Genomic DNA, 14,251 nt, shown 5'->3' with positions numbered 1-14,251 from the left:
AGAACTCCCAAAGATGGACTGAAAATAATCGAAGAAAATCCGGTGGAAAAGAGCTTGTATTTTGCAAAATGCCTGGGGTAAAGCGATGTTAGTTGAATTAATTATATGCCCAATTGTTTCCATAAAATTAAAATATTCATTAATCAGCTAAATTCCTGTTCGAATCATTTAAAGGAAATCAAAATTACTCCCCAAAATCTTGTGTTGCCTGCTGCTTAGGCAACCGAGTCAAACATTCCAGCATTCATCATTTAGTATTCGAGGTATTCGAAATTCGAGGTATTCGAATATTCGAGCAATGATTTAATATTCGAACTCGATATTCGAATTCGAGAAATCTGCTATTCGACCCATCTCTAGTTAATTTATATGCATCTCTGGTAAAGAATTCTTAAGATATTAGTGGAGATGACAGGCTTTGAAATGGAGAGGGATAGCAGTTTTCTCGTCCAATTTGGGTGGTAAGTAGTACTTTTTATAAATTTTTAAGACAACATTTACTTTCACATGCAAGACTATACAATAAATGTTGCTATATTACTGCAGTAAGCTTGGTTTGAAGTTCAATTCAAAGTTCACAAGAGCAGGCCCTCATGTAATGAACTTCGGTAATAATGAAGTAATCTTCTGGACCCCTCAACCTCATTATACACCCATGCCTCTTATAGCGCAAGGGATGCATTCCTTGGGGTCTTTGCACTATACGAATTTGCGTTATATGAGAGCGTTTTAACATTGGGAAGATAAGGATGTGTTCCTGGTAGCATAGGTGTTGGGTATCGAAGTTACTCTAAACCATATACATATATTCCCATAAATAGCCTTAGAATACCTTATTTATAGAAATTTTATAATTTAAAATATCTTTAAAGATAGTAGGCATGAATTCAAAGACTTTTATTCACATTAAAAACAAAAAAACAATTCGTACGTGCTTTAGAAATTCCCTCCTGTCGTGCGGGTGGGCTAACGTCTGCTATATCATTGGTTCTTAATGCATTGCCGGCAGTTGTCGATTTTTCAAACCAGTCTAAAAACAACTATTGTGTCATCCAGGCCCTTTTGAAGCTCATCGAAATGATGGGTGAATGCCATTTAATAGCTAGCGGATTTTATGAATGATAAATCATTTTAATTTGAAGTCCTCCGAGGCATTAGCAGCTGCGTGAAACAGCCTTGAAACCTGACCCAGGTTTTCCTTTGCTGAAAATGAATGAATGAGATTGCATTCTTTTCTAAATCAGTATCGTCTCGTCAACACTAAAAACTAGTTGAGGGGGAAAGGAGCCACTTTCAATGACAGCTTGGAGTTCATCAGAAAATGTTGTGGTGACTGCGCTATCAACACTTGAAGATTCACCTGATATCGCCACACTGAAAATACCTGCTTGTTTAAAATTCTGGAACCAACCGGAGCCTTCACTAAATGTCTCGGAGCGATTAACACCCTCTTCTTTTTGTACAGATTCACAATGAACTTTCCGTATGTGTTGACTGCTTGGTTGAAATTGGTGTGGTTAAGGTCAATGATGTTTTAACTTCGTCTTTAATCAGAATAAGGCATCGTGAGTTTAAACGTCCGTGCAATATTGCTTTGACGCTCTCCATTCCCAAAGCAATTGACCTCTTTCAATTTTTCTTCTAGGTTTATGGTTTTTCTTGATAACTTCTTGATTTTTCTACCTGCATTCCTATTTTTTGCCATTTTTCTCTTGGTTTTTACTCTGTATGGCTCTATAGAAATCACCTTCTACTGCTGAACTGTATTCCTGAGACGCAGAGGGCCTACGACTGCTGGGAGGGAAGGAAGCCATTGTGTTTGAGACTCTATAGTGGACCCTTTTATGTGTTGATGCTATTCATACGCAACTCGGCCACCACTCCATTTCTCCCCCGTGAATACCGATGACCTGAAGGCTTTAGCGTAGACCCTCTACCTGGAAGTCAATCGCCAGATAACCTATGATGGCAAAAATTACGTCTCAAACCGTATTGCTTAAAAAAAAATTATTTCCTCTAGCTCCACACTTAATTAATGATCTAAATTAACTACTGTCATTCTGTTAAGGAGATAAGATAAATTACTTATGTAGGCCGGCTATATGGACCCAATGACGAGTAATACTTTTGGCCATAGCACAGCAATGGATTTCGATTAATATATGAACAAAAAAGAAGATTTGAGTCAAGCAATACCATTAATATGCGTAAAATGATAGCAATCACGTGTGTACTTAGCGCAAGTTCACGTTTTATCATGAGAACGTTAAAGTTTTTTGATTAGGCTACACTGCGTTGCGATGTTTCCCTGAGGAACGACTTTGCGCTAATCGAAATTGATCTGTACGAGGCATGGGTGTATATGGGCTCCAGTGTGTTTTCTGAGGCAAATTTACTGCATCTCCCCATGTCAATCCTTTCAAATCACGTAACTTCTCCCTGACCTGTAACAGCTCTGACAAATTACACCAAAATGGCATGAAACAAAGCATAAGCCACCATTTATGGAGGGATTATATTATACATCTCAGCTTTTTTCATGAACCATGAACCTAAATAAATTAACATTTATATGACACAAGGCTCTACCTCAAGATTGATTTACATTATATGTACATATATGTATTGTATGTGCATCAGAGAATATTTCACCTGATATTGCACTATTCAAGACATGAATTGTAACAGATAAATAAACTTTAGTACCTACCTATTAATAAGGTTTTCAATGAGAATTGAGCACAGCTCTTGACCATTCAGCACCATGTCGCGGAATGTAAGTTGGCATAGAACATTTTGTTGTTCCTGCGAATATAAAGAAATAAATGGCATACATGAATAAGGTTGCAGTTTTCTAGTAACTAAATAGAGACTTGATTATAGCCTGCAAAACTCGTAGATGGAGCAAATGATGCATCTAAAAATACAATACATAGGACTGAGCCAAATAAACTGCAAAAAATATAATTACTCACTTTATTTGTGGATTTACTGTATGCAATGTAATACTTCCTTTAACATATGACTCATTAAATTCTCCATCAATAGTGTGTACCGTGTGTATGTAAAAAGCACATTCTACTTTCACTATTCTAAGTTGAAGCTTTCATTTTCCACGATTTTTAAATTGGATTTTGCATAAATTATTTTGGTGTTTTAACTTATAACGAAGTATAGCAAGAACTTATAACTTTCAACTAACTAAGTGAGGTGCAAAAGAAAATTGAAAACGGTCAATTGACTGTTCCCTGTCATTAGTGTTTTCAGTGAAGATGGCCAAAGACAGGAAATCCAAATACCAATCATAGTTGGAAAAAATAAATATATTTGCCACTGGTTTTTGGTTGAATGAGGCAATAATCATCAAGGTGGAGAAAATATGTTAATCTACAAAGGGCCAGGCTAAGAATGCAACAAGCTAACAGCACTCTTAGCTGAGCCCTTGGCATGTTAAGACCTGTTCAGCTCCAATTTAATTTGCTTTATTGGACTAAAATATCAGTTTCAAAGATATTTATTTATTCCCAACTTTGATTGGCATTTGGGTTTCCCATCTTTGGACATATTCATGACAGAGAGGAAAAAAATTTCTAAGGAAATTATACTCTGTTTGGACTTTCCCTACCGTAAGGTAGACTAACTAAAGCTCTACCGATAATTCCACAGAGAAAAAATGGGGATTAGTGTACTCATTTAGACTTACAGGAGAGAGAGTGCTGGCAACTCCGTGCAAGTGATGTAAACAGAGAACTTTCCAGAGGCCTAGAACTTCGCAGCACAGGCAGAGCAGGATTCGGAGTGCCTCCAAGGAATTGCGCTCCACAGACTGCATGTTGACGTTACCGGCCGGGCCCATCATTTGACCCGACTGCCTATTTGGCTGCCTCCCGCTGCTGTCCAAAGAGACCTTCTGCGAGAACGCTATGGAATGATCTTGACTGGAATAAGAATGAAAAGTGACGGAAAATTATCAGAAAAGCCCCAATAGGGATTCAGCGGAAGCTTAAAAAACAATTTGGCACTTGAAAAAAAAATGTATGTGATAGATCACACAGGCATTAACACGTTGAGTGTGACATCAGCCATGATAATAAAGGTAAAAATTGAACATTTTTTCAGAAAATTTAAATGGATTTATTAAAAGAAGGTAAACATAAAAATGGTTGTCCCTTGCAAGTGTCACAAAATGTTATAACTTGTTTGGTCTAATTTTGTGCTATTTTTCATGTTAATGTGTTGGATGAATGCCCATATAAGCATTCCCTTTCGAACAAAAATACCTTCCACAACGATTAGAAACAATGGCCCTGTTACGCTTAAAATTTTCCATCGAGTTGATTCAAATTTGCCAATATTGATTGCGCTTAGCACTGCTACACCTCAAGTCCTACGTGCCCGGCCTGACGGGGAAGTCACTATAAAACTGCATGGCACTCAACGTGTTCAGTGTCCTATAGACCAAGCAATGTCAGCATTAACACATTCAGTACAAAGCACACGTATTGACACGGTCACTTTCAAGCCGAGATACGGAGCATGTCAATTGACGTGCTCTGCCGGTCGGGCCGGGAGCCCTCTCTCCGCCTCCATATGTCACTAATATCCACTTCCCAGTCTTCCAATCATGTGTATGGCCTTCAGCCAGCTTCCATCTTTCGAAACGTATGCACCGTTTGTAAAAAGCAGTATTTGAATGAACATTAAGGCACGGAAACCTCCCTCTATTTTTCTTTCTTATTTTAACGGACGATTTTGATGACTTCATTGAAAATCGGGCCAGCAGTGAATGCGTTAATGCCAACAACGCCTCTTACGCTGCTCCAAAGCATTAGATTGGAGACATGGAAACAGAATCTATCAAGGGTGTCCAGCCAATCAAAGCAGAAAAATTCCTGATTTTCCAGGGAAATTTTACAAATTCCAGGTTAATCTTACGTGATTACTGTGATAGATAAGAATTTTTAAAAACCCCAAATTACTTCAATACTTTTACTTTACATTATATGCATGAATATACAGTGGAACTTGTTTAGTACGTTTCTGAAGGGACCACAAAAAATGAACGTACTAACCAGGAAAACGTGCTACCGAGGAAAGTAAAACATAGCAGTCAGGGTAATTGCATTCTATGGAAAAGTCGTCATAATTACAATTACTATCGGTAGTTCTCGTAGGATCGCCTTCCTGAACTATTTTCACCTTTAAAATCAAGAAAATGAGCGCTACGTTGAAAAACAATACCATATGAATAAAAATCACAATGTTTCATAGATTTCCCGAAGACAATTACATGAAAACGGCGTCTTCCTCCCGTGATTTATCCTATATGTATTCATAGAAAGAGGACAAGTAAAGCTAAGTCATTTCTTTTTTGTCACAGCATACTCAGAGAATATAACAACAACCCTGAGTATGTCAACGGGTTGTTTTTAAACATCATAAAAATTGGGCAAAATTTTATTAACCTTACATTACGGCAACAGCCGTACACATTCGCTTCTGGAATAAAGCCATATCGATTGTTATATCGATCGATATATCGAATAATAACACGCAAGATTACGACGTAATTACAAGAAGATTTTATATTATACAGTTGAAATTTACTTTAAAAATTTGTTTAATGTCGTCTGCTTTCGTGCCGAGATCAAGTATTTTTAAGCTAAGCTTCGCGTGGAGATCCAGAGCATCGTCTGCTCCCGCAGCAGTAGTCAAATACGCACGTACTCCGTAGCATTGACGTCGTGCAGTACTGCTTTAGATAAAGTGGGAATTGGATAAGACTCATTTCTTCGTCATGATAACTCGTGCAATAGCAACAATTGCCCACTCGTGAAATTTGTGCGCAGTGGGCACTCCAGAGGCAACAGAAGGTGAGGAGCTTGGGGTGGGGAAAATTGGGGCTTTTCATTGGCTGCAGTTTTTCATAGTCAGACATTCCTGATAAATGGCCAAATTTTATTATTCATCACGTCATAAGGATTGAGAAATGCATTTGGATAAATCACGGTCGAAGAAAGATATGTGGAAAGGAATGCAAGAATGTTAATGGCTAGTAATAATAAATTAAATCATGAATTCGGAGTTTTACGACCCTTAAGAAGATACTGGAGAACGAATTGCGGGTTGCATCACGGCTAGCAATTGAGCGTACTAACCAGGAAAGCGCAATTTTTTCAAACGTACTAACCAAATACTTTTACCTGTATTTTCTTCCGATGGTACCGGGACCGAGAGAAATCGTCGTACTAAGGAGGAAAACGTACTAAGGAGGAACGTACTAACCAAGTTCTACTGTATTAGCGATGGACCGATCCAGATTTTTCTCATATTCGGATTCGGATCGGATCCTTGGTTTTCGGAGCCGGATCTTTCGGATCGGATATTTTCGGATACAAATGCATTTTCAAATTCCTGAGGCAAGTTCAAGGGGACCAAACAAGGGGTGTTTGAACCCCTTGAACTTGCCTTGGAAATAAACTGCTCACTTACAGCACCCCCTTCCACTTAAGGTCCACTATTCACACTCATGGCAAAGATTTCATCACATGAAAAGAAGAAAACTTACGTAACATTTCCAAGATTTCCACCTGTTCCTCCACAAATGAGCTGCTGGTTTTGTGCAATGAAAGTTTGGAGCCGGTGCAAGTGATCCTGGGCTGAGTTGAGTTCCTCCATCAGGATCCCACTAACCATCTAGTGTAAAAAGAAGTCACATTAAATAAAGCAGCATAAATGTCTTACATAATCCCTATATTCACTAAGCACACCCATATAAGATCAATCCAAACCGAAAGTATCAATACTGAGTCAACTCAGTCACACTCAGCAGTCAAAATGTGTAGACCCGCAATCATTACTTTAATGAGCAATATGCTTGAGGAAATACTTAGGGTCTGAAGCCAGAAAAAATCTAAGCGTGGATTAGAGGTTCATTTGGAGAGGGCACAGTTTTAAGGAGGGTTTGAAATTGTAAGTTTGCACTCCATTTCAGATAGATCAGTTAGTCACAATCTTTATCTTTATCTTTATTCATCCACGGCGAGGATTGGCCCTCGCGGATGCTGTATACAACACATTTATGAAAACATTCAATACAACGAAACATACAAAACATGTACATTGGATTAAAACATTAATCGAGAGTTAAGACACAATTGTAAGGCAGTGTTGCATTTAGCAAGATAACTGCACTTCTCGATACCTTGCATAGGTTAATTAACTGACAAACAAGGTCTTTGAACACATCTTGTTTGTATATCAAGGACTTACTACATTCAGGAAGATTGCATCATGCTGCATTCTTCAATTGATAAAATCAAACGAATGTGCTTGTTTTTTATGTATTTGAACGTAATTTAATCATGTATATTATCATAGAGTAAGTATATTCTAGAGGGCTCACGGCATAGGGGGAAATCGTATCGACAGTTTTAATTCTCAAAAAGCGGGAAGATGGCACGACAATAGCTAGCCAGAGGCGAGAAAGATCTCTTCAAGGTCAACTCGCCTATCCCCTTCCCTTCCCGCTCCCCCTCTTCCTGACTCAGTCCCCCGAGCCCCAAGCATCGAAGGAAGGGAACAAGATGTTTATATCGGCCTGATAGAGCATAGGAGGACAGGCGGCGCACAATGGCCCAGATCGCGAAAAAGTTGGACAAAAATCAGATTTTCGTTGGATGTCTTTGAAAATTGCTCTTTACACGTTTTTTGGCATGCTATTTTCATTTCAGCAGTTATTTTCACGAAAAAATATTATTTTAGGCGATACGTGGAACTTTAACTTATTAACTGGCCAATTGTAACGCTGACTGCATAGACGAACCCAAATCATGATAAAACATGAAAATAAATGATAATTAGTTATAAAGTATGAGTTAATGATCTTTGAAATTAGTCAATAAACAAAAAAGGCTAAAAGTAGGGTTTTTGGGTTCATTGACTTACGTTAAAGAGGTGCGATTTCCAGATTTCGAGAGGTTCTTCTGTATGGACTAAAAGTAATTTTTAAATAAATGTCAAAATAGTATTTAAGTGACTCTTTCATTCTCATATAAGCATGGTTAATGATTTATAACTTTACGAATTATGTATTATAATTATTCATCATCAGATTCTTCTCAATCCCACCCATCCCTCTCCTCTTCGCATTCGCTCGCAGAATTTTGAGACTCTTGCAAGACCAAGAGATCACGAACCTCCTGCGAAAGATCTTTAAGGCCCCGACATTTGTTCAGTCAGTTCCTCATGTGCTAATAAAAGGGTCCGATGTCAGGATCAGTCACCGGAAAATATTCTCATTCGTATGAATTCGAGATATTTTTCTCGCGTAATGCTCGCGGTATTTTCTAATATCTTTATGGCGAGATTCCTGGGCTTCCTCTGACATTTCTCCATTAGGAAGAAGAGCCAACTCGATAACATCTGCACCATGTAGAAATACTTCGTGCTCCATGGGTGGCATGTAAAACCATCCATAATGTCTCACAAAATTATCCGCTGTATCTAATCAGAACTTCTTAAATTTTACCGGATCAATCAAAAATCCGCAAGACAGAGATCTCAAACTAGTCGAGAATTGAAAGATTAACTCTTCTTCTACTCCTGCAAATTAATTGACTTCAAGCAGCTTCGTTTTCCTAATTTTGGAGCGCGTAGTAACATCAGTGAATTGGTTACTTGGCCTACCCCCTTGTATATCGGAAGTACCTGTTAAAAAATAAGACTACTAGAACAATATCCCAGGGGACCCCATGTCACCATTAAAATACTAGGAAAATACGAACCCGAGGTGCTTGGACGGTTGCGAAATACATTAGGGAAATCAACAATTTTGTCCAACCATTTGCCATTCCTCTAAAAAATAAAAGAGATTGATCGTGAACTAGCTCACCATCTTCTCTCGTCGGAATAAAGAAATTTCATGTTCAAAAAATTAATAAGCTCAAGTTTTGCCTTTCATCTCCGTGTAATCTGAAACAACCCCCTAGATATGCATTCAAATTCCTTTTTCGAGCAACTATGGTTTTCTCTTTTTTCTCCAGCATTTTTCCGTGCAGTTCTCGCCGCGTAAAAGTCCATGAAATTTTTGACAGTCAACAATAATTACACATATTTGTAAAAAGCTACACAACAGTCTTCTTCCTACAAAGTTTAAATATAAAATAGAAGGGAAAATATGAAAAATAGTGCTGTGCCTCGTCTCAGACCAATTTAAAAAAACGGAAACTAGAAACGGAAATAAATGAAACATAGTATGCCTACTCGTATGTGGTTGTCAGGAACTAATAAATCACTGAATCACATTTCTTTAGTTATCACAACACTATAACTTCTGTGTGAGATCACTGTTAAACACAAAAACTGTGGCCAAAATAGGACTTCTCAATTAGTAATGGGTATGTGTTCACATCGGCAGAAAAGGAGAAACTGAAGGGTAACAAAATGTTTTGACCGCTATTTGGACGGGGTTAAAAAGAAGAGCCATGAAAATGTGGCTATTCCCCCAGATAACTTGTAGGGGCAGGGTTGGACCCGTAAAGAGAATGTGAAATGTTTAGATTTTGTGCGAAAATGCAATGCCATGAAATAGCGGCGGACCTGCAATACAACCCGTCCAAAAGGAGGCGGGTGGAGGGTAAAGACCTCATCTATAAACAAGTGTAGCTTCAATTGCAAGTCAGACCACCTCTAGGAAATTAACTCAAGTTGGGTGGTGCTCCAAGTTAGGATAACATAAGGTCCCGACTAAGGACCACTTCCCACGTCCCTAAGGTCCGGCATGTGTTCGGGTGACGGGTCTCTTGCCACTTCGGATTGAAAGAAAGGGAAGCCGGTAGTAGATTTTCCCATTAGCAGTGCATGTAGCCTATCGTATTTACTTCAATATATCACCAAAACGCAATTGAAGTCGTTCTGAGAAGCGATCGAATACAATACAATTAACGCTAAAGACCTGAAAAGGAGGAAACCGGTTGGATTTTTAATGCATACTGTGTGGAATACAACAAAGTTTATTTTTGTGTCCATAATATATATTTTATTAATTAAAATGCTCATTTGCAAACTTTGTTGTATTCCACACAGTATGCATTAAAAACCCAACCGGTTTCCTTCTTTTCAGGTCATTAGCGTTATCGTAAACCTCTAGATAAATACCTGAAAATATCTAAACCGGTTGAGTTTTTTCATTAATACTGTATTGAATACTAAATGGCTTAGTTTTGAATTTATAATGTCACCATACCACGAAGTGAGTTCACAAAACATTATTTCAAATGTATATATACGTTCGTGATCGTCTATTTCATCGCCTGGTGTGGTCCTAAAAGTAAAAATGAGCAAAAATTGGTCTCGATAGGCGATGGAAACTCAACCAGGAAATCCGTAATAATGAGTTGATCTTTAATAAGAAGGAAGCTATCTTTAGAATCGCAATACTAGGAGGGGAGTTTTGGAAATAATAAAAGATTTACTTAAGGTATCGAGACTACAGGTTATCTTTGTGGCGGGCATGCAATCCAAGCGAGCGAGCAGCTGGAGAAATGACTAATATGAAATGACGATTATACCTGTGAAACACTACAGCTGCCCGTTTCTATCACTATTATTTTAGGATAAGGGCCTTATTTTAGCAACTGCTAGATTAGGAGAGGAAAAATGTGATTTAAATGCACGTTTACGGCACTAGTCATAACATCTTCTCAACCACAATATCCATCTAATTATTAATAATATATTCACCACGGGAATAAACTGCGTCACGTTTGTATCCTGCCGTTTCATTCTGCCCCCAACCTTGCTGATAAGGGACATGCAAATATCCTCACTTATCGTCAATTATTATCGATAATATACGGGAACATCGGCGACCAACTCCTTCTCCATCATGTTTAGCATGCTTATTCCAACCATTCATACCCCCTTTTCCAGCCAAGGCCAAGCTCAGCATTTCTTCTGTTTTCTTTTTTTCGCCTCTTCAATATTCAAGAGGCCTGTTCAGACAATTTCGCTTGCTAAAAAAGACAGAATCCTTCACTTCCATAAGCTTCCAAATTTGTTTACATAAATATCGTCTTTTTCCTTTTCGTCCAAATGATATGCATCGTGGGACACCCCCGTCCAGTTGCATCAAAATATTTGCACCGTTTGACCGTGGGACACCGGCTTAACCTATGTGGCCTCTGTTTCAGCGCTAGGCGATGCTTTTTGTCAAGGGCCCTGTGAATTGTTGGTTTCATCCTATTGGATGAAAATTTAGAACCTGCCCTATCCATTTGGACAAAACGGTGTTTTGTACAAATGATAGTACCAAAAGCCAGTTGGATGAAATTTTGACGGTGGGACAGGGTGCGCGTTAGTTGCATTAAATTTTGATGCAAATTTGACCGTGGGATATCGCACAGTGGGCGGAAATCGGAAAAAGCCGGACAAAATTACAAAATGACTTTTTTTGAGTTATAAACTTAAAACTTCGCAGGTATACTCAAAACTGATTGAAATTTAAGGATATGCAATTCATTTGACAAAGATCCTACCCGATTCTGAGATACACAGGCTTAAACGTGAGCAACGTTCCATGAAAACGCCCGTCTTCAATTTTCTCTGAAAATCTTCCAAAGTATGTAGAAGGTGAAGTTGTAGGTGGATTCTTGCGGAATAAAAAACCACATAATCTATTGGCATGGTGTTCTTTCTTTAATCTGCGCACGTCGGGAGTTGGATTAGCCGCGACGTGGTAATGTTATTGAAACTGTATGGGTTTTAACGCACAGCATTCACCGTTTTTATGCTTTTATTCAAGACACCGATTCTCAAATAGTCTGTGGTGAAGACAGTGGAAGTATTTTAGCCGAGGTGAGTGCACGTTTCATTGCAGTTCATTTCGTTTTCACTGGATACGATCGAAGACTATGCTTCTTTTAAAAGGGTTCACACTTCGAAAAAGTGACTTGTTTTCCCGGGAATCATACAAAAGACCTACCAGAAAGATACCAGCTGAGACTGTTATACCTTCTGTACTCTCCGATCCCTCACCACCAGGGTTTTACTGTGAAAACGGACGTTTTATGACACCGCGGAGCTGTGCCTAAGACCGTCTTAACGGGGTATGTCTACGGGAACATCTAATAAGAATATTTGTATAAATTTGAACTATTTCAAATTCCTCTAAAACATCAAGCCTTGTGCCATTACTGAAGGGGTGAAGAAAATTATGGTTGAAAATGACAAGAATGAAAAGTCTGTACCAAATGTTTGGCGAGAAGTGATGTTTCATCCCAATTTCCTGCACTTTCTATGTTCTTTCATTCTGATAATAAAACTTCTGCCTGTTTGACCAATGAAACTCAAGTTGCATGATTCACAATTAACTTTGTAAATGCCGGATTGATGGATGGGTTCTATTTTGTCTTTGTCACGACACAGAACTTCACCGAGAGTGCAAGGGTTGTAGAAAGAAACATAGAATTTATTTTTGGGGAATTTGTTTGCAAGCCTGTTGGAAAGGTCTCCCACAAAAAATGACCGGCACCAATTTTTAGAATTCTCTGTGATGGCGGAAGGGAGCAAAGCTGAGAAATAGCTCGCGTTTTCATCTTTCTCTGAAGGATTTTAGTTTAAGTATTTAAGCTGTAGCCATTTGAAATTGCAATTGATTTCATTGTGGAAAGTTCACAATTGAAATTGACTGCATTAAAAGGTAGATTGACCTATCTATGTAACATTAAATTGAATGTAACATTTTGCGATGCATGAGATCTTATTACGGATTAGCACACTGTTCTTTTTTTCTGCTTTGGAAATAATCAAATCTCCTTCGTTTATCTTCTAATTGATTGATCAAAATCAACTTGTTTGTGATTAATTTTCATACGGTGAGATTTACTTGGATTAGCAAAAGTAATATAATTATATATATCGCACAATTTTGTTTTCCTACATTCTCGCGCCGGAGGGCTACTTTCACGTCGACTCCGTCGAAATTTTTTTTACATCAGATGGAAGTTTTTTAACCTTCTAAAAACACATCACTAGTTTTTACTCGTCAGGACATGAGTCCCCAACAATGGAGGAAAATGAGGATTACACCTCGGGAAAATCATTGCTAGGTGACATTTCAGCCACTCAGAGGAAGAATCTCCGGAAAGGCTCGTCAATAGGTCTGTTACAGTTCGAAGTTTGGACTTAAAACTTTATGTTGCATGATCTCTGCCTTCTCTTCGGGTTTCCACTGCGTCCGTTGCCTTTTGGCGAGAACAGTTTCGACAAAAGCCAACGGACGCGGTGGAAACCCGAAGAGAATGCAGAGATAATCTGATCAACGCCGCGAAAATCTTCGAACCTACTTTATGTTGCAAGATTATAATAAATCCTGTATTAGTGTTGAAAATCTGTATTTAAATGAATAACTCGTCATCAAAGACAAAAAAATAGGTTTTGGTTTGTTAAATTTTGTACGAAAAGCAATCAATATCTAATATACATAGAATCAAATGTTTTATAACAATTAATGAATGGACAACTCAAGATTCTAACGCGATAACATATTTTAGCCTACGGATTAGGATTCCCCATGAGGCCTACGAAGCAAATTTTGCTTGCAGTTTCGATTTACAATACTGCATAATAAGAGGTTTAATTTCGAAAAAGGGGAGGGCGTATAATTTTGAATCGCCAAATTTTTCTAGTGCCGCAACAACTTACAATCGGAATATGCCAAAAATACTCCATTCGATATTCCTGTATAAATGCTCACCGCGTAAAATGTATCTTTGGATATTTAGTTTTTCGGCCCCTGGGAGAAGGGATTCATTCATATAATGAGGCAAGAATTTAAGCAATGAGTGAACCCGGGCTCAATTGCAGCCGCTATTTGTTTTACTTTTAAGAACCTCAACTAAATGCTAACGCTTAAAATAAAACTTTCCTCAAACGACAATGCGTCTTGTTATTGACGAGACGACGATTATCACAACTATGATCAGAATAAGGTCTCAAGGAAAGACAAAAACATGCATTAGATGATCCTCTGCCTCATACGTAAGACCCGAAGTAGAAAAATGGTAGAGCCGAAAGAAACCTTTCCATTTTCGACGTGGTAACAGAATGGGCCATTACTCATCCCACTATCGAGCAAACAAATCAAGGTCACCGACCACCCCTATTCCCAAAAATGCTACTGCTGATCCATACCTCTTTGTGTTCGTTTGAAGCTGCGCGCTTAAGAACTCATTACCAAATACTTTTAAGC

The 14,251-nt window shown here is 38.3% G+C and overlaps 1 protein-coding gene across 3 annotated transcripts in view; it reads right to left on the bottom strand.

The window, feature by feature from the left end:
• The window catches only part of LOC124163539 (nuclear pore complex protein Nup154-like), an 82,209-nt gene that overhangs the window by 41,123 nt on the left and 26,835 nt on the right, over positions 1-14,251 (bottom strand). For all 3 annotated transcript variants that reach the window (XM_046540508.1, XM_046540511.1, XM_046540510.1), the window contains exons 14-16: positions 6,569-6,696; positions 3,704-3,938; positions 2,711-2,805 (exon numbers count right to left, since the gene is read on the bottom strand). In XM_046540508.1, coding sequence (XP_046396464.1) covers positions 2,711-2,805; positions 3,704-3,938; positions 6,569-6,696 — 458 coding nt within the window. The remainder of the gene's footprint in view (positions 1-2,710; positions 2,806-3,703; positions 3,939-6,568; positions 6,697-14,251) is intronic.

The sequence above is a fragment of the Ischnura elegans genome, chromosome 8 (genome assembly GCF_921293095.1).
Source record: "Ischnura elegans chromosome 8, ioIscEleg1.1, whole genome shotgun sequence".
In the NCBI taxonomy this organism is placed as follows: domain Eukaryota; kingdom Metazoa; phylum Arthropoda; class Insecta; order Odonata; family Coenagrionidae; genus Ischnura; species Ischnura elegans.
This window is presented reverse-complemented; position numbering and strand designations above follow the sequence as displayed.